The sequence below is a fragment of the Molothrus ater genome, chromosome 8, assembly GCF_012460135.2.
Source record: "Molothrus ater isolate BHLD 08-10-18 breed brown headed cowbird chromosome 8, BPBGC_Mater_1.1, whole genome shotgun sequence".
NCBI classification, from domain to species: Eukaryota; Metazoa; Chordata; class Aves; order Passeriformes; family Icteridae; genus Molothrus; species Molothrus ater.
In genome coordinates, this window is record NC_050485.2 from 31,453,714 (window position 1) to 31,474,439 (window position 20,726).

Genomic DNA, 20,726 nt, shown 5'->3' on the forward strand with positions numbered 1-20,726 from the left:
AAAAGGGAGCAATCAGAACCTTGTACTTTAATGTCAGAGTTGCCTTCTAGCCCTCCAAATCTCTTCCTGGTACCAAAGCCAGAAGAGCCTTCGAGGGAATATGTGCCTGGAAATGGCTCTCAAGATCCAGTGAGGAGTGAAGCAGTGAAAACAGCCTCTGAAAAAAACAAACCCCTTTTTCAAAGAGAGCTTCAAAAGGAGGATGAGCTTGTTAGTGCTGAGCAGTTCAGTGTGCCTTTATCATTTGAGAGAGAGAAGAAGAAAAATCAGCTGTCACAACTGAAAGCCCAAAAAAAGCCAATAGCAATGAAATTATAAAAGCTGATGATGTGTCTAGAGAAAGCACCACACTTTCTGAAACAGAAAGCATTATCAGCCCCACCAAGGAAAATTCAGTGGTAGATAGAAGATTATTACTGGAAGAATATGCATTAAGTACTTCTTTGAGCAGATCCACAGAGCTGTATCAAAAAGAAACAGGGGGTGGATGTAACAGGAAGAAAAAATGGAAACAGAACAGAGGATGCACAAGTGTCAGAAACAAGTGAATTACCTGAGGGCTCAAGTGGGGCAGGAAAACAACTCTTGAGCTCTGTTAGTAGCCACCACCAGGACATGGAAAACACCCAGTTTGAACACGATCCTGAAAAATTCAGTCTTTGTGAAAACACTTCAACAGGTGACCTGGGGGGAAAAGGTGGGGAAAAGCCTCTGAATTTGGACAGTAACTTTAAATTGCCCAAAGGGGATTCCAAGCCTCATGGTTGTGAACCTGAACAAGAAATGAGCAAAGAGAAAACAGCTGCTCCAGATGGCCTGCAGGACAAACTCGTGGCTTCCCCACAGCTGGCAAGGGAGGAATGCCCAGGGAGTTTTGATTGCTTTAACACTGAGGCAGAAGGCAAAACTTGGGACCAGTCAGGCTGTGACAGGACTGAAAAGGTTTGTTTAGATGGTGCACACAGTTCACTGCTCCTCCACCCTGGGAACAATCATATCAAGCAGAGTAAGCAGGATGAGTCCTGGGAAAAGGCTTTTGCTAGAGAAGCTGTGCTGGAATCTGAACACAAAACTGAGAGTCAAGAAAAGCCTGAGAGCTCCAGCAAGTCAGGAGAAAGTGCAAAAATGCCTGAATTAAAACTCAATCTCCAGGCCTTAAATGAGTTGGCAGGGACCAAGGGACAAACCAAGGAGGCCTCACAGGAAACCAAAGAACAGAAGAGTCACATCAGCAAGGCACCTCACAGAGATCCAGAGCAGGAACCTGCAGCTGCACACAGCAGTGCTGGGGATGGAAACCAAAATGAGGGTGTTCAACAAGGGAAGCTCCAAACTGCAGTGAAAAGTTCTGTGGGGGATGAAGATTTGGCTCAGAAAAGTAGATGTAAATTGGATGTGCAAGCTCAGCTGGAGCAAGTGGCTGCAGAAAGTCACAGAAATACACAGGTGGCTGGTTCAGAACCCCCCAAAACTGCAGTCAGCACTTCAGGACTTACTGATCCCCAAGTTCACATGGAGGGAAGGGGTGACAGCCACGTCACTGCAAACAGCTGCCCCTCTGAGAGGGACACGAGCAGCTCTCCAGGGGTCCTGGAGGGCAGTGTCCCAGAGGGGCAGGAAAATGAGGGTGCTCCAACAGCTCCTCCCCAAGCAGAGCAATCACTGTCTGCTGCTGGTGACAGCGCCTGGAGCTCAAACACAGAACCTGAACAGCAGGAGCACCAGGGCAGGCTGCCAGCTGCCAGCAGAGCAGATGATCAGCAGAACAAGGGAAGGGCACCACAACCCGAGCGGCCAGACCAAGACAGTCACAGCAACATATTGGTAATACCTCCGGACATTTCAAACAGCCCTGACAGGCAATCTCCTGTGCCAGGTCCAGCACTGCCCCAGAGTGGCTCTGACAGGCCAAAGGAGCAGGACAGGGATGACAGCAGAGCTGAGGACGTGAGCAAACACGGGCACAACGCTCCTGGTGTGACCGCGCTTAATTTGCAAGATTGCAAGGAGCAAAACAAAACCCATCTCCAGGCAGGAGAGAAGTGCTGCAGTAAGCACAACTCCAGCAAGCCCAAGCAGGGTGATAATTCTTTGATCTCAGCGAGGCAGCATGAAGCAGCATGTCAGAGAGACACGTTTTGTAAAGAACTTGAAAAGAATGAGCAGCCAGGCAGCGTGTGCAGGAGAGAGGATAATGCTGCTGAAAGCTGTGCTGCTGCTGCTGCTGCTGCTGCTGTAAATGCTCTTCCAGGGACACAGGATTCAGCAAGTGCCACTAACACATCACAGGCTCTGCCAAGAGATACAGAAATAGCACATAGTTCTGATAATTCTGAGAAAAATGATCCCCAAATATCTCATCCAGAAATGCAAAGGAAAATGCCATTAATGGCAAAAAACTCAGAAAATATTCTGACTGCTGATGGAATCGTCCAGAAAGATGGAAACACGGAGATGAGTTGTGAGGACAGTGCTTCTGCCCCAGAAACAAGCAATATAAAGCCTGATGCAAGTCCAGGGGCACAAGGATCTCCTTCACCACTACAGGCACACAGGGAGGACATTCCCACTGCTAACTCACATAAATCCAGCTGCATTCAAAATGCAACAGAGCAGCCTGGTTATTGTAAAGCAGATTTTGCAATTTCTGCACTCAGCCATCCCAGCCAGCAGCCTGGAATCAACGAGGACAAGGGTACTAGGGGGGAATCACTAAATAATGAGCTGGAAGTTGCAACATCCCAAAGCAGCTCAGAAGGCAACTCTAATTTGCAGGGTCCCCCAGGTCCTCAGGTGTCAGCACCCTTAGGTCCCTCACCCAGGGTAAGCACAGATAAAGCAGCAAACTCAGAAAACAGCTCTGGAGGGAATATGTGTGTGAGGGAAAAAGAGTGTCCAGACCAAAGTTTTCAGGGTGATGGAAACAAAATGTTTGCCCTGTCAGAGACTTTGAATGTAGGACAGAGAACTGGAAACTTATCACACTTCAATTCTGAGGAGCTGAAGAAAGAGATCTCTGCAATTAAATCCAACAAAACAAAAAGTGAGCTAAACTTCAAAGAACAGCAAAGTGACAGTTCAGCAGAGTCTCTGTTAGCACTCCCTACTACAGAGGGGAAGCTGCTGAGCCTTTCATCATCACGAGGAGGCTGTAATGAGGAAATTGCAACCAATCTCTGCGTAGATGACAAGTACGGTAAGATCTTAAAGAAACCTGGGAATTCAGAAAAAATGGAAGAGCTTTCAAAAGAGAATAATAACATAACCAGGGCAGACATCAGTGTTTCTGAGCAGTCTGCAGAGAACTCTGGAAGGGAGCATGAGGCTCTGACTTGCAGCGCTCTGGACATTGGCTCCAGCATCCCAGACTTCAGGGAGCACATCAGCCAGATTTTTAAGAAAACTGTCCACAGCACACTGAGTGCTGAATTACCCCAGCTTTTGACTGAAAACCATGCAGGCTTCAAGCAGAGCCCAGTGGCCAAGGACACAGCAGAACTCCGTGGTGCTGAGAACTTTTCAGAACCAAACAAGGCGGGCGAAGGAGCTCCCGAGGGCACCTCAGAAGCAGAGGGGCAAGAGCTGTCTTTAGCTACTGAGATTTCCTGCAAAGCTGCGCAGGGCAAAGCTCTGCAACAAGAAAACACAGGGGCAGAGCTGCCACCAGCAAGTCTCCAGGACCCTGAGGAAAGCAGGCAGCCCTCTGGCTGTTCAGAAGTGGTCCCTGGCTTGGATGGCGCTCCATCTGCCGAACAAGCCCGGGAAAATCTGCGAAAGCCAGGCAAACCCACTGAGAGCAGTGAGATGGAAAGAGAGGAGGGTGTGTGTGCTGGTGGCGTTGATCCTGAATCACTAATAAGCTTAGAGATAAAGAAGCAAGGACCAGCTTCATTTGATGGGGCAGCAGCAGCAGCAGCTGAGAACTTCCCTGCGTGTTCCGAGAGCCAGCAGCAACCCACCGGAGCTGTTATCTCTGCAGGCAATGGGCAGGGCAGGGACGTAGAAGATGCTGCTGCCACAGAGGGAAATAACTTAATTACAGAGTGCAATGCACAACCAGCTCCCTCTGAAGAGGATGTAAGTCTTCCTGCTGCACAGTGCCAGGATCCTAAGCCAAATGAACAGGGGAGAAGTGAGTACGGTGATGCAGAGGTTGCCAAGAGCAGCTCTGACATGGCAGCTCCAACGCTCGTCCCAGGAGGGTCTTACAGCCATGAAGAACTGCCAGACAGTTTCAGGGTGTCACCTGAGGAAAATCAGGAGGAAAACATTCACAGCAATTGTGTGCATGACATTAGGTCTCAGAGTGACGTGCAGTTGATACAGGACGAAGCAGTAAATAGGAACTGCTTGGAAACATCGGGGGATTCTCAAGATGCACAGCAAGAAAAGAACGTGACCATGCATGGGTTAATAGATTACTTAAAAACTGAAGTAAGCCAGGATGATTGCTTGCAAACTGCCTGTAAACTAGAGTCTGGCAGCATGACTGAGGGAGAGGTGAAAGAGAGCAGTGACACAGTGTTAAGCTCAGCAAGGACAGGTAATGAAAAAAGTGGAGACATCCCTGAAACTGGTACTGCAAGGATGTTAGTCACTGCTGAGGGAAACCTAGCTATAAACTCCAGCACTGAGGAGCAGGAGGCACACCTGTACAGAAATCACTCTCCAGCCCTCCCTGCGATGGAGCAGGGCGAGCATTCTGCATGTGCAGGTGTTGTTGTTGCTGAAAATGAGCCAAGCAAGATGAATTCAGAACATGAAATCTCCCTCGAGGATGCCAAAGGAAAGCTATCACCACTGGCATTAACTGAGCCTAAGAGCCTTGACCTCAGTGAACCTCAAGATATGGCTGTGGCAGGATTACCCACTGAAAGGTATTTACTTTGAATTACTACGTGAAATGCTTGGCAGGAGCCCAGGGCTGGAGAGGGCTGCAATTTTCCAGGCAGGTGCCCGTTGTCTGGGCACTTTGGGAGGGCATGTCACTTACTCTGTTCTTAACTTTATCTTAAATATATGTTGCTTCTAAATGTGAATTATGTGGGGGGAAAAAAAACAAAACATATTTGTAAGGACAGAGAGGTCCTGAACGCTGAGGAGCAGAGTTCTGAGCTGTTCCATCTGCTGGGCCAAATTCCTGTCCTTACTTGTGTGGGTTTGCTTCCCAGTGTTCTCACCTCATCACCTGAAGTTAGGCATACAAATTGCACTTCCTAGCCTTAAGTTAGAAGACTTTTGCCTCAGTTTTGGTGACCCAGTTGAATGAGACCTGCAGCATTCACATGGTGTAGTGCAGTGTTTAAAAACAAGCCTAAGGAGTAACCCAATTACTCACAGTTAGTTGTCTGGGCCTCCCTCTTATCCTCCTGTACAGAATAATTGCACTGACAGTGCCTTTGATCACCGTGTTATTCAGTGTTTCTAATGACATGGAGTGGTTTCAGATGTGAATTCTTCTGAGCTGGGACTTGTGGAGCCTTGCTTTTTTGGTTTTATTTATTTTTATTTTCCAAACCTAGCAGTAACTGCTTTAATAAAGCTAAGGCTTTTTTTTTCCTTTTTTAATGAGCTTCTACTTTGCTGTTTGGATTCCTAGTTTGATGTGCAGTTAATTCATGATAATTAGGATCTTAGAACAGGTGATTTCCCTTTATCTAGTCGTGTCACTGCTTCCTCTGTAACCTCAGAGCTTCCTTGCACACTGTCCCTCTCTTTTCTGTATCTGAGGAGGCAGCAATGGCTGAGACAGCAGCAGAGCACAGGGCACAGGGAAAAGCTAAACTATATCAGACAATGCCAGTGAATGGTCTGCAGAGGTGGAATCTTTCTAAGTAATCCCAAAAACATAGATGGCACTCACTGACCAATGAGGGAAAATGTCCCAGTGCCACATTCCTTCAAGGCTGAGGTGATAGAACCATATTGTAAGTGAAAATTCCTGAAGTGGCTCAGTTGTGGTGAGGATGTGGGGGAGTTCTGCCTGCTGGGATGGAGGCTGAATGTCATCTAATTGTGTGAGCAGAATGTATATTAGAAAAATATTAGAAGTGTTGGAAACCAGGACAGCCCTATGACTTTCTCTTGAAGGATCTGTCTATAAAATGACAAGGAAATTAGACCCTGTTATTTCTCCCGAGGTCCTTCCTTTTTTTGTTTGCTTCCCTTCACAGTGGGTAGCTTTGAAATTCCCAAACAGATTCCCCTGCTGGCAGGGGCTGGCTCAGGAGCCATAAGGGACTCAGGGCAGAGCATAAGTCTGTGCATGTGTTTCATATCAGGGTGGGTACCATACTTTAAATAAATACCTGTGGCAGGCAGGGCAGGGCTCTTGAAACAGCTGCTGACAGTTCATGGAGTAGTTGCTTAATGCTTCATATGCTTCAAGAATTCATTATCACCTGTTTTTCCAGCGTGAGGAGGGTTTGCATCAACAGGCAGCTGCTCATTTTGGCCTGTGGCTGTCCAAAAGGCTGAAACACTGGGGAGTCTCAGGGGGCCAGAGGAGCCTCTGCTCTGGTCAGGCTCTTTTTTAGAGCAATATGAGTTTATATCACCAAAAAAAAAAAAAAAAAAAAAGTAGCAGACAGCAATAGCTGAGCTGGCAGGTCTGTCTTCATCAGGTCCAATACACTGACCAATCCAGTTTTCCTCTGAGATTAAAACTGGGTTTGTTTGTATCATTAAATTTCAAGGTGTATTCCATATATGCTGTGTATGTCAGCCACAAAGCCTTGAGTGCTTTGCAGTGGTTTATTGCCCTGTCATCCTTACAGAGGATAAACTACTACAGCCATGCCAAATGAGGTGCACCTTTCTTAAGAGCTGGCTGTGAGGATAAGGACCAGATATAAAGAACTCCAGAGAAAAAGATTCCTCCCCAGCTCTCAAAATAAATATCAGTAAGAAGTAAATTGTGTTTAGGGGCAGGAAATGGTTCTGAGAACCATTTAGAACCTTCTTAATGAGAAGGAGAGGGTTCTGAATTATTTCAGCTTTGTTTTCTTCCCCTTCCACCAATTCTGTATAATCCCTCTCTTACAAGATCCCTCATATTGAAACCCACTGAATTGTGCATAAGGGGGTGAAGTTGTGTGATCTGACTCTTAGATTCTTGTTGGGATTTCTTCCCGGAGAGGAAAGAGAGGAATTTCTTCCCTTTGTGGCTATGCCCTGGGAGGAGGCTGGCCTTGAGGTGAGCAGTGAATTCAAGCACAGCCTGCAGAGATTCCCGTCCCCACCACCTTTAGGGGGGCAGCTGATGAGGGGAGCCCTTATGTCTGCAGGCAGCAGTACAGCACAATCACTTCCCTGCAAATCTGCACAACAAAGGACAGTCATTTTTTGGAAAGGAGATTGTGGCTGAAGCCACACTTCCTTGTGGAACTACAGCTGTGCCAGTAGCAGAAGCAGGGAAGGGTTGGATTTTGGCAAACCTATCTGCACTGAAAAAGACTTAAAAAAAACCAAAACCAACAACCAGCTTGTTCTGATGTTTTTAACTCTCTTTACCAAGTCAATAACAGAAAACCTGTATTCCTAATGGCCACATTTGGGCATCAAAAGGCCACTATTCCTACTTACTGGGCATCCATTTGCTTCACTTTTCTGTCTGAGGATTACTTGGAAAGGAAGATCAGGACTTGAGTTGGTTTTCTTGGTTTGTTTTTTCTCCTTTTGCAATTGATACCCACATATGTGTAATGTAACCTACATTTGTGTAATGTAACCCATGCATCTTTCTTTTATGGAATGAGTTCTTAAGTCCCTGAAATGCCCCTGTTTGCACCGTGGACTGTGACGGATGTTGGGCAGAGCGTGGAATAAAATTGGAAACGATGGCAAAATTGTAGGGGTGTTTAGAGATGGGATGGATTTTTGATAAGCTGATGTAATTGAAGTAGCTGGCACATAGAGGCTGCCACTGTCTGTTGTAAAAAGCTCTGAGGGAGATTTTAGAGGGGAGGCTGTGAAGCCATGCCCAGATGTGCAGGTGCAGAGAGCACAGAGGCTGATGTGCTGGTTTGGCAGAGCTCTGGGTTTGTTCGCAAGCCTCTGGCGCTCCAGGCTCCCAGAGATGCTCAGGGGCTCAGCTGGGCTGGGAGTGCAGTCAGGAAGGAGCACAGGGAGCTGTGGGCACACTGCAAGCAGCGGCACCCATGCTCTGAGGGAATGCAGAGTTCTGCTGCACTGACTCCCATCACTTACCAATCAAAACAATTTTGTTTTTTTGGGAAGGACATGGCAGCAGCTGGAGTCAGCAAAACTACTTGAAAAACATTCCTTATGTCCTCTGCATAGGTCAGACAAGATCTCTAAAGTTGGTCCAGACATACTTTTGGATTTGCTTCATTCTTTGCTCTTGCCATCAAAAATTGGCAGGTTCAAGAACTCCAAAAAGAATGTTCACTCCTTAGTAAATATGACTTGGTCTTTTTTTTTGTCTGCATGACAAATACAGCATTAAATATTTTAACAGTCTTGCTGGATGAGATGGGGAATGTAGAACTGCTTTTCAGATCAGGAAAGTGGGTTTTGAGCACTAAGGCTTTGCTTTGTTAGCCTCTGAAAACAAGAGTTTGGAGTTAAAAGGAATCTTGTCAAAACACTGATTATGCAGCTCTTCATTTCCTTATTTTTTAACTTCAAAATTGATTCAGGTGTGTAGCATCTCAGGCTCACAAAACAAAGGGAAAAGTAGCTGGAGGTGACTTACACATAAATGAAATGCACAAAATTAATCAGATTACTTATCTCCCCTGCCCTTCTTCCTTTGTATCTGAATTCTTTCTCTTTATTTTCCTCCCTTCTTACTGTCATTGTCATCCTTAGTAGGTGCAGCTGTCAGTACAGTTGTGCCTTTGGAGATGCCTGCAGTCCTGAACTGAATTAACAGGATGGGCAGTTCTGTGGGAATTTCATCCGTGTGAAGTCTGAGATATTTAAGTTTGGTATTTTTCTATTCACAGAAGAGTAAAAATTAAGATAACTTTGCTCTTACCAACAGACATCTCCCATTTCTAGGAAGTGAAAAATTACTTTGATTACATTTTTTTCCCCTCCTAATTAGATTTCCCCAGATGTATTTTTCAACCTTGCTTCTTCCAAGTAATCTGCCTGTTTTCTCAAAATCATGTCTGCATCTTACAGATCCCCTGTTCTCTCTGTTCCAACACAATATCTTCTGGCTTCTTGGAAAATTGGATATACCATGGAGCTTCTTCCATGGTCCCTCTGTCTAATAGAATATGCAAAATAGGATTAGACCCAGCTTTGAACCCCATGGAGGGCATCTCTGAAAACAGAATTACAGACACAGGGATGAAGAGCTAGAACTCATAGTTTTTGCATTACCCTTTTCTTTCTATTTTTCCCCTCCTGTCTTTTATGTTGATTTTTTGAAGCCTATCTTATACTGGTCCAGGTGTGTGGAAATCCACAGATGCATTGCTAAAAACGAGAGGGGATTTTTTAGTTGTTCCAATTCCAACATCTGGGTACCCTGGAAAATTAAAAAAAAATGTTGTATGGATCTGTTTGGGCCTGTTCATCTACACTCACCTCACAGGTTAATTCTTGTATTCTCTTTGGCCTAGAAGTTGTTCTCCCTTTCAAACTGCAGTAATAAGTGCAGAAATGTTGATTGCTGCATTCAAAGGTGTGATGGCTCTGGATTCTAAGGTCCCTGGGAAATGCTGATTGCCACCATTCTGTGCTGTGGGGAAGGACCAGCCCCAGAATGTGATGGCAACCTCCTTCTCCTTGCTGAAATGTGCTGGCACCTGCTCTTTGTTCAGCCCTTCCCCTTCCCCTGTTTGGTATCCACCATCCTCAGTGAAATAACCAGCTGTCCAAAAGTGCCCCAGGACTGCACAGGGTTGTTTCCAATTTAATTTCACTAATTGACTTGCTTTCCCTCCTGGTACATTCCTTTCCAGACAGCTGTGGGAGAGGCTGCAGCCTGCCCTGCAAGGGGGTAAATCCTGGCCCAAAATCTCTGCTCCACTGGAGTGATCCCAGCACAGGACTTGGCCCTGAGCCTCTGGCACAGCTCAGCCAGGGACAATTCTCAATTCTGTCCTGCCATCCTTTCCCACCCAGACCATCCTACAAGCACTATACACATACAGAACCATATATATATATATATAAATATATATTTATTTATATATACATATATATAAATAATATATATTTATATATATAATATATATTTATATATTATATATTTATATATAATATTTATATATATTTATATATTTATATATTATATATTATATATAAATATATATACATGTATATAATAAATATATATAAAATATAAATATATAAATATATAAAAATATATATATATATACACACACACATATACACAACCACAGTTGTCCTGCTCTGCTTCAATAAGAGGGGTGTCCAGTTGTTTCAACAGATAAAAAAATCAAATTAGGAAGACAGGCTCTGTGTAGGCAAGTAGGATTTAAGTGATTCATTGGCCTGGTGTTTGCCCCTCTCCAGCTTGTCCCTCTTGGCTTCTCTTTGTCCATGGTGCTCTGAAAAACATGGAGCATGTGCTCCATGAAACTCATCAAACTGCCTTTTAAAATTCTTCTCCAGACTGTTTTTCCTAGCTGCTTTGGCCTATTGAAACACAAACAGTATAATCAATAAAGCCTTTTAAATTTTTTTTTTAAGGCACTCAAGAGCTTATGTAAAATCTTTGGAATTTGTAACCATGATAACATTGTTATGCTCTCCTAGCTGATAGAAATATCAAAGCCAGCTAAGAATAACTCTGCAGCAGACAGAGAAGATTGGATTTGTTTCCTGGAATGGAAGCAAAAGCATGAATACATTGCTCAGTTACTAACAACTATGGAAAAAAATAAATAGACACTTAAAAATTCCATTTCCCCTTCCTAACAATGTCATTAAACACTCAAAAGATAGTTTTGCTGTATATTTAAAAGTCTCCACAATTTTCCACATCTTCTCTTTTTTTTTTTTTTTGAATGTTGTGATGGTGCATGAAACTTATATTACATCTACCATTCTCCAAATCTTCTGGTAGAAACTCCAAATAAACTTGATTTGCCAGAGAAGTTATCATTGGAATTTGTGAGGCTTTGAGTCTAACCCAGGGTTTTCTAAAAACCAGCCTCACTTAATTGGAAATTTGCAAAATGGCAGCTTCCCATCACTTTCATCCTCCAAGATGTAATGGGTTAACACTGAACTCTCCTTTGGATTAATGTGAAAATCTGGGAATTTAAGAGACAGCCATCCTAAAGCCTGTCCACTACAAATTGCTGGGAAATGCACAACCTAATTTTCAGCCACCACAAATGATGGTTGTGGGCAATTTGTGTGTGGAAAGAAGTGGAAATAAAAAGTTCAAGTGTTTGTCACAGACAAACACCTTGGTATCTCAGGCAGGCTCTCTGCAGTTAATTGGGTCAGTGGTTTTGCAGAGTGAATGGCTGTGAACCTCTGGGCAGGAAATGCAAACAAGAAACTCCTGTTTTATTCTAAAACTGAAGTACATTTATATGGATTTGTTGCAGAAGGGTGTTAAAATGGGCACCAAGTTCTTATAGAGAGCAATTTAAAATCACACATACATTTTTTGCAAGGCCATGTCGTGATAGGCCAAGGGAGAATGGCTTTAAAATGAAAGAGGGCTAGATTGGATATAGGGAAGAAATTCTTCCCTGAAAGGCTGGTAAGAGCCTGGAACAGATTTTCCAGAGCAGCTGTGGCTGCCCCTGGACCCCTGGAAGTGCCCAAGGCCAGGCTGGACAGGGCTTGGAGCTCCTGGGATAGTGGAAGGTGTCCCTGCCATGGCAGGGAGTGGTTCCTGTAAATGTCCCTTCCAGCCCAACCCATTCTGTGATTCCACAATTTACATTTGTAAGTGTCCCCCCCTGCTATGTTCCATCCTGATGCTTTCTGGACTTTTCCTTGTGGTTCCCTGTGAGCCAGGGAAGGGTTTGGACTCTGGCACAGATGAGATCTCTCCTGCTCCCAGTCCCTCTCATCAGCTGCTCTGGTCCAGCTCTGACCTCCAGAGAAACCTTTGCAAGGCTTTCCTTGGCAGCTCTTTGGTCTGCCCCAGCCACCCCTGCCCTGTCCTTGTCTGCTGGGAGCTTATCTCTTATCTCCCTGCTGCTTTTCAGCTGGTTCCCTCTGTACTCCCCAAGTTCAGGTAGCCCAGGCACACCTGAGCACGCTGTTCTGAAGTTTCAGCCTTTCAGGCTCCCACCTTTAAATAGCAGAGGGCACTGGGAGACAATTGCAAATGTTTCTGTGACAAAGGTGCCTTGAAATTGCTTCACTGTAGGTCAAAGGGTTTTGGCACAGCAGAGGCTAAGGAATAAACAGGTAGAGGCATGCTGTTTGTGAAAAATGAGCATTTATTCTAAAAATGCTGGGATTGGTTCTGTTAGCAGGAACATGGCTTGTCTGTGGCCATGGCTTTGTGCCAGACTGCTGCTCGCAAAGAAAATGAAAATTTATTTTAATGAATCATCCTCTTTCCAGGGTTTCCCCCCTCCCCACCCACCCCGGGCAGTTATACCTGCAGAAGCTATTTGTGAAATGGCTTCCAGATGGCAAAAAAAAGGTTAATTTCCCCCAAAATGAGAGAGGGGCTGGATCCTTGTACCTGTATCAAAAATCACCCTAAATTTTTCCATGGCTGGTTTCCTACTGTTTGGGAAGGAGGATATGATAGAGATGCTCTCTCCAGAAGGTTTTAACTCTGAGGCTCATCTTAATTCTTGTTGTCAGAGTGGGTGCTGCTGGCTCCCCACACCATGCACAGTGTTTGCCCCATGAAAAGCCGTGCCCTGCAGCCCAGATGGTGCTGGCTCTCTACATGTCCTTCAGTATTTTAACCCATTACAGTGTCTGATTTGGTGTCTGGGGATCATTTGGTATTGTGTTCTATTTCCTGTTCAGGTACCTGAATTGTTAAAAGCAGCAATAAACACGTGGAGGGGAAATCTCTGTCTTCTCCTTTCAGACTACATGGAAAGTTCTCCTCTAACACAAAACTCACCTGAACAAAAATCTGCTGCCTCTTTTTGCTTATAAAAGGTCAGACAAGGGCTAGAAGTAGGAACCATTGGATTCTTTAAAAAGAGTTAAAAATTAAAAATTGGCTAATATTTTCCCCCCTGCAGCCCAGGTCTGAATTGGTGCTTTGAGAAGCCCACGAGGACTTACCATTACTGTACCTTAATATTAAAAAGAGATGCAGAGTCCTGCTAGGGGCTGGACTGAGCTCTGAGGAGGAAGTGTTAGTTTTGTCACCCAAGATGTGGCTGGCACCACAGCTGAGGAGTTCGGAGACATGGAGTCAGCTGGGAAACTAACTCAGCTAAACCGAGTCTCTGTAACCCCAGATTTTATCCAGAATATCTCCACTGCTTACCAAATGCCCAATCTACCAACTCTCTTGCTGTGGGAGAGATATCATAAAGCTTATGTGTTATAAACATGATAATAATCTCTCTGGGGAGAGACAATTAATTCCTTGGGTGCTGGCAGCTCGTATATGCAATTTGGTGTATCCCCATGCAGACTTAATTACCTGTAAAGCCCTTATTTTGTGTTGTTATAAACCCATAGGAAAACCAAGAGATTAATAAGGGCAGGCAACTAATTAAACTGCTTAATTTTCTTCTGGGTAAAGAAACCTGTAAGAAAACAGGTAAAAATCTATGGAAAAAAAAGAGAAATTCATAAGAAAGCAGGTAAAGGAAGTTATAAGAAGGCCGGAAAGAAATCCATGAGAAAGAAGATACAGAAAAAGGAGATTAACCTATAAAGAAGGCAGGTAAAAAAAAAAAAAACCTAGGAGAAAACCTGGGTGACTTTAGGGGCTGGAATCTAACCCAACAATTAAGCCAGGATTAAAAATGGTTTGGTTTGGATTTTTAAAAATGTTACCTGCTCAGCTATAAACACATAATGCTTCAGTGAAAGTTGTTAAAAGTTTTACATCTGCATCCTGAAAGCATTTTTAAAAGTTCTTAAGTTGGGCAAAACAACTGAAACTTTAAAATAAAAAAAAAAAAAGCTGCCAAACACCATGAATTACACCAGGCTCTTCTTAAGCGATTCTTAAAGCCTTGGGAGCTGTGTGTGCGCGCTTTAAGCGTTACAAACACCGTAATTTAATCTCCCCACATCCCCTCCCCTCCAGCGGATGGAAACTCCGAAATTCCACCGTAAAACCGAGGAGAGGGGGGGGAAAAAAACCCCTCCATAAAAAAGAAGCCAGCCCGGTGTGAGGTGTTTAGCTCGGTGTTTTTGCCGCTTTGTCGCGGAGCCCCGCGGGCCGGGCGGGCTGCGCTGCCCCGGGCCCGGCGGGGGAGGACCCGGGCGCGGCAGCGCGGCCGCTCCGGCCTTTCCTCGGGGAGCCTCATGGGAGGAGCCTGCCAGCAGCAGCAGCAGCGGCAGCAGCAGCTCCGGGCTCGCATTGCTCGGCCTTTGTGGGCTCCCGGAGCAGTGGAGGCAGCGGGGCTCGGCAGTGCCCGGCCGCGATGCGGGGAGCGCGGGGCGGCGGGGGCCGTGTGAGGGGCTGCGCCGCGGGGCTGCGCTCACGGCGAGGATGACCGCGGGCAGGAGCGCTGCTGCTTGTTTCCTGGCGTTGGTAAGTAGACACTTGTGAGTGGGAAAGTTAAAGTTACTTCCCCCCCTTTTTTTTCTTTTTTTTTTTTTTTTGAGTTTTTTTGAGTTTTTTTGAACGCTGTTTCTCCCGCTCCCACTGCGCTGCCTCCAGCTCTGGGTCAGGATTAACTCTCCTTCCCCCTCCCCCCCAAAAAAAAAATAAACCTCAGTGGTTTTGTGGCTCCTGCCCTGGTTTCTGGCTGGGTTTGGGGTTTCTGCTGGAGTGAGGAGGAGACTGTGTGTGTTGTTTGCACTGAGGAACTTCTGCTTCAGGTTTGCTGCCTGGGAACTTTGGGGATTTGGGAACTTTGCGATCCTGCTCCAGTGACATCAGGATGTGACCCAGAGCCCTTCCCGAGCCCTTCCGAGCTCTAAAAGCTGCTCGTGGTGACGCGATGGGCTTTTTTTAATGGTTGACAGTTATCACAGCAAATATGCTTATTCATCCTGTGCAGGCGTGATTTATGCTTCTGACACTTTTATGTGGCTTTCTGCTGTCCCTCTCTTAGTTTGTGAAGGAAGTAGTGCTGTAGCACATGTTTCAGTGCCTTTAAGTATTGGGATCTAATATAGTTGTGTTTGTTTAATGTAGTAACTCACCCTGAGCTTTAATGCGACCACAGTAATGTAGAACGCTGAAAAAAAATTCTATTTTGTTGCTGCAACTAATCAAATCAGTGATCAATCTGGGCGCACATGTCACAGAAATTAGGGTTTTTTTTTTAAGCAAGGAGGGCTGGGTGAGAGAGGAAGTGCAGACCCTCAGGTAATGTGTGACTAAACCCCATCCCCTGCCAAGATAACTCCTCTATCTTGTCAGGGTTTCCACAAGGAGTGCCAGAAAAATGCACTTTTTGGGAATGCCGGTGCAGGCTCCCTGACAGCTCCAGCAGAACACTGGAGTTACCTGCGGGCGCTGCCAGCTGCTGCACAGCTGGGCTGCTTTCCACAGGTGGAGGTTGCCTTCAGCGAGCCTTGGAAAAGTCATTTCATGTCTCCAGAACCAGCTCCTGTTTGCCTTCCTGGTGCTGTTGGGGTTGTGCTGGAAGGGCAGGGACTCTCCCGTTGCTGGGACCGCAGCCGTGTGCCCGCAGCTGGCCCAGCCAGGGTGGTGGCATGTCCCTCCCTTGGGGACAGCTGTGACTCAGGGGCTGCCCCACCCTCCCTGCGTGCTCCAGGCACCCAGCACCCAGACCTGTTCTGCTGATTCCTCGAGTCCTGCTCAGGGGAACAGCATGGAAATGTGGAATAATTCCCCCAGGAGCCAGTTCTGGTCTCTTGGTGACAGTGCCTTTTTTCCACAAGTGTAGTTCTGCTGCCATGCACTGGGCATCAAACTCGTGTTCCCCCTGTGTGACAGGGTTTTTATTTGCTTTTAATTATCACATGCCAGTTCATTTCTTGGATACCTTCATTACTGTGTTTGCACAGCTCCTGCTTAGCAGGGCTCAGCCTGGCCCAGGCTGAGCCTAAGTACAAAGTGCTGGTCTGAGTCTCTTAAGGCATTTCTTCTTCAGAGTATGGAATTTGAGAGATTTTTCCAAAATCTCATATTTAAATGCATAAGTAGGTCTTTTGTTGGGTTTACAAAAGGCAGTGTATTGCCCAAAACTTGAACTTTTGATTGTGAGTGCGTTTTTAGGTGGAAAAAGTAAAACCTTGGCTAAATCCAAGCACAGTGACTAGCAAAAGTGACCCCCAGTCATTGCTGTGTCTGAGCTTTTAAGCTGCTGCTGGTGCATGGACTTGTCCTGTGAGGATGGATGTTCCCTTAATTTCTTGGGAAATAAAGCCACAATTTCCATTTTAATCTTAGAATCTCATATTTTTCCTGAAATACTGTTGACATTTAAATGGGTTTTAAATAAGTTCATAAGTAGTAGTGCAGGAGGGAAAACAAAAGAGGGGTTTGTTTGTTTTTAATGCTTTGTTTGTATCTTATGCAGCAGGTCTGAGGTGTTCCCTAAACAAGTTTAGTTTTAGTTAGTGATATCTGTAATGTTGATTTCTTACATGAGAAATAACTTCTTACCTCCTTCTCTGCTGAATCGTTGACAGGAGTACCAGTAATCATGGAAATACTTTTAAAGAACAGAAATACCAAAGGGACACAGAGTCACTGTAACAGGTTATTGTTGGATTTTCTAGACACTGGGTTTATTTCAGTGAATATGGTTAATGTAAGAGTTAAGTTGCAAACTGAACTGTGAGAAGATTATTATTATGAAGGAATTAATAAGATGGATCAAAATTAAGGAGGTACAATGTGTTTGAATGAATGATTTTGTAACTGATGTAGGTGCTGCTAGATCTTTTTCCTGTCCAAAGAATTGCAGTATAAGAGCTTAACAGAAATAGCAAATTCTCTCAATATTTTTCTGGGATTGATTAATATTTTTTCTTATGTATGGGTAAACTGAGGCTTAAAAATTTGACTCTTTGCTCCAAAGTATTAGAAAGCCAAGTATGAAATATGAAGAATTTTGTTTGTCAGCCTTGCTGTACCCAGTGAGAACATCTTGTGTCCTGATGAAAACAAAACAGTGAGTGGTGATCAGAGCACTGAGAGCTCAGTCCTGCCTTGTGGTTGTTGGTGCCATTTTCCAGAGATTTCTGGAGTAAGAGCAGGATCCACAAATCTTGCTCTTATCTCATTAAAAGCAGCCAAATGTTTGGGGCTGGGAGATGGCAGAGTATGAAATGCTTATTGGTTTCCCTTGGAGTAAACTTGGAGCTCTTGTTGCGTGTTCAAAGGGAGCCTCATCCAGCTCTCCTGATTGGAAAAACATGGACAGGGAGTAAATGCCAAGACCTGGAGCTGCCTTCTGTCTCCAGCACCAGTATCAGAGTGTTTTATGACTTTGCTGTGAAATGGGGGGTTTAAGGCTTGCATCTCAGGGATGTCAGGAGGAGAGCAGCAAACAGACCCAGCAGAGCACCCAGCACTCACTGTCTCTGTGTCCACGTGTGCCAAGTTGTGTCCCTGTGTGTATCTTAAATTTCTGCCTTGCCTCGAAGGCTTCTCACATAGAGTCAGACCTGCTGTGTTTAAGAAGAAATTAAACAGGTTTATGAAGTTATTTCTCATTCATTCACTGATATGTAATGAATACTGCGGGTCCAGCTTTGCCTGAAACTTGTTATTTGCATACCTGCCTTCCAACAGTGACTTGGAAAATCTCTTTTCAAGGCTAAGTAGAGGCCTTAAAAGTGAAATTGTGAAACTCAAGAGCCTGAGGACACTTGATGGGCAGTGTCTTTCTCTTGTGACACACTAATAACAGACTGAACCCCGTGGTCTTGGGGCAGAATTCAGTGTGCTCGCTGCAGCTGTTGGTAAGCAACTGCTTGTTAAACTGTGAGGTATTTTCCTTTGCAAACTATTTCAGTCATGCCTGTCATAAGCAGAATTTGGAAGCAGTTTTATGTCGATCCTCTTCCCGGCTCGACCCAGAACTGAGGCAGCAGAATGGAAAAAGCTCATGGCCTTTTTATGGAGCTCAGTTCTTGCAACAAGCTGCCCTCAGAGGCTGGTGGCTGCAGAGGGCTGGCAGCAGGGACCTGGTGGCAGCTCCTGGAGAGCCAAAGGCAGTTGAGATTCCCAGGAATGTCACTTGTGGAACTCGTTTGAGCAGCTCATGGATGGCTTCATTGTTTGTGCAGCACAGAGCAGGGTGGCTTGGCAAGGAGCAGCTTCTCCATCACCTCCCCAGGCCTGAGTTTCAGGTTACTTTGTCCATAAACTATGAAAATCCCTGTCCAGGAGTTGGGAGTTGTGCAGGAAACGTGAGTGGTGAGGAGCAAACACTTCTCACCAGGCTGGGGCACAGCACTTTCAGCTGCAGTTTGGGTTTGTGCTGTGCTTTCTAGGTGTTTACAGGAATAGCCTTAGTGCTCTGTCACACCAAGAAGAAAACCTGCCCATCTCCTCACTTCACTCATTATGTACATAAAAAGAAATTGTAAAGTGCTGTTGTCAAAAATCTACTTTCTACACACTCATTTCAAGGCAAACCAGAGAGGATGCCCCAGTTGCAACTCAGTAATGGATGAAAACCTGTCCCTTTATGGTAATAAGCCAGAGGACTTTAGAACCTGTAAACACCTTGGCTCAAAGGTCCCTACAACAGGCAGAGCCCTCAGGTGTGGTTCAACCAGAGAACCTGTGGGCAGTCAATTGCTCAGAGCTGTAATTGTTTTTCCCCACATGAACATGGTACAGAATCCTTCAGATAAAATATGGGAGTGTGAGTACGTTCAGATGGCAGCCTTCTGTCATTACCAGAAAAACACTGACCAGCAGCCTTCAGTCATTACCAGAATAACACTGACATTGTAATAATAAACTTTAACTGTTTGTTATGTTTTTTGATTCAAAATTAAATTACAGTAGAGAATCATCCAGGATCTCTGGATTTGAAGTTAGGTAAGACAATAATCACTTAGAGTTAAAGCTGAGTTCTCTGATTTAGAGCTTTTTATTTATAAGCTGGAATTGCAAATGCTGAGTGACAGTTTTGAGTTTATACACCTCACATCCATCTGTGTGTGGGGTACCATCCCTGTGTGTTCAGTGTTTTATTCACTAGGTAGTACAGGAAACAGCATGGACAGAGGGGATCCAGGGCAGTGTGAAATTCCATCAGCAGTTTAAGGTCACACTTAATAGTTTACAAATAACTTGAGAATTTTGGTGAATTTCAGGGAAAAATGATGCTTCCAGAGCCCTGATCTCTGGGTGGTCATGTGGCAAAGTCAGGTTGAAGTAGCAGCAAAAACATTGTTTGCAGGGGGTTCCCATGGTTTGGTGTCTTGTAAAAATAAACAAAGTCTCTTTTTCAGCATAGCTCCTTTCCTTATTGTGTGTTTCCAAATGGGTTTGTTCAGTCACGAGCTGCTGGCACCCAGTGGCTTTTCCCAGGAATGGGACAAGGCTGGATGCTCTCCACAGCACCTGGACACCTTTGACTCTCTGCCCCCACTGATGGAACTCCCCAGCTCAGGTGGAAACCAGCATCAAGCTCTTTGTATTTTAAGTGGTTTCTGAGTGAGGGAATCTTGTAATTTCTCTTGTTCAAGCTGCAGCTCCATTTCTCATTTGCTTTTCATAATCAGGAGCACAATGGGGTTCATTTGCTGTGGGGTTGTACTGTCTCACTGCTTCTGCAGTTGTAAGTCAGACAAAAACCCAGAGACTTCAGTTCTGTGGGAACAAAAGCAACTTTAGATTAAAAATGCCAGCTTCCTCTGTGTTCCCCAACACACAAGTTAGCTCATTCATGCTCAAGTCCAGGGATTCAGAAGGACCAACAACAGTAATTCTGCAGTAACTCAGACATTAAAGGCTGCCTTTCTCTCTGTCTTTTCTCTCTGCAGCCCTCCTGGGCCAGGTGATGATAATCAGTTGGCTTCTCCCCTGGATCCCCGTGAGCATCCCTCAGCTGTGTGTGCAGCCTCTGGCAATGCTGTCCCCGTGGGAGCTGCTGAGCTGACTGCAGCCAGGTACTGTGCCTGGGCCAGGGCAGGGGCTGCTCTGCTCCCTGCTGATGGGGAGTGGGGCACCAGGAGCTCAGCACTGCCTGAGGAGCTGCTGCTGCCCTCCTTGCATGGATAATTGTCTGCTGGAGCCATTGCTGATGGGTTTGCTGGGTCTGCCTCTGTCTTTCAGCAGGGATCTGTACCAGAGTTTAAATCCCCCCTTGTCAAAGCCTTCAAAAGAAAATTCTGTTTACCCTTCCCTGAGATTCTATCACTTCAACACACAGGAGGGTTGTGACATGTGAAGGTGGATATATGCCCTGTATTTTTTTAGGTGCTTATACTTTTTTTAAATTATTATTAGTGCAAGGTAAATAATCCTTGGAGCATTTTCTTTGGGAAGTTTTTAAGCAGTATAATGTTGATTATAAAGCATTCAGGTATCTCTGTTGGACTCTGGCCTTTTTGTCTGCCTTCGCTTGCACTGAGAAGGGAAACTTGCTTTCTTTGTGCTGTTGGTGGTGGGGTTGTCAGGATCTTGGGGCATATAAATTTATCTGAACAATAGAGGAAGC

General features: G+C 45.1%; 1 protein-coding gene across 1 annotated transcript in view; it reads left to right on the forward strand.

Annotated features, from left to right (window-relative positions):
- Positions 1–20,726, forward strand: part of TACC2 (transforming acidic coiled-coil containing protein 2) — a 128,609-nt gene that overhangs the window by 33,521 nt on the left and 74,362 nt on the right. The window contains 4 exon segments of the mRNA XM_036386185.2: positions 1–250; positions 253–479; positions 481–4,877; positions 20,050–20,175. Coding sequence (XP_036242078.1) covers positions 1–250; positions 253–479; positions 481–4,877; positions 20,050–20,175 — 5,000 coding nt within the window.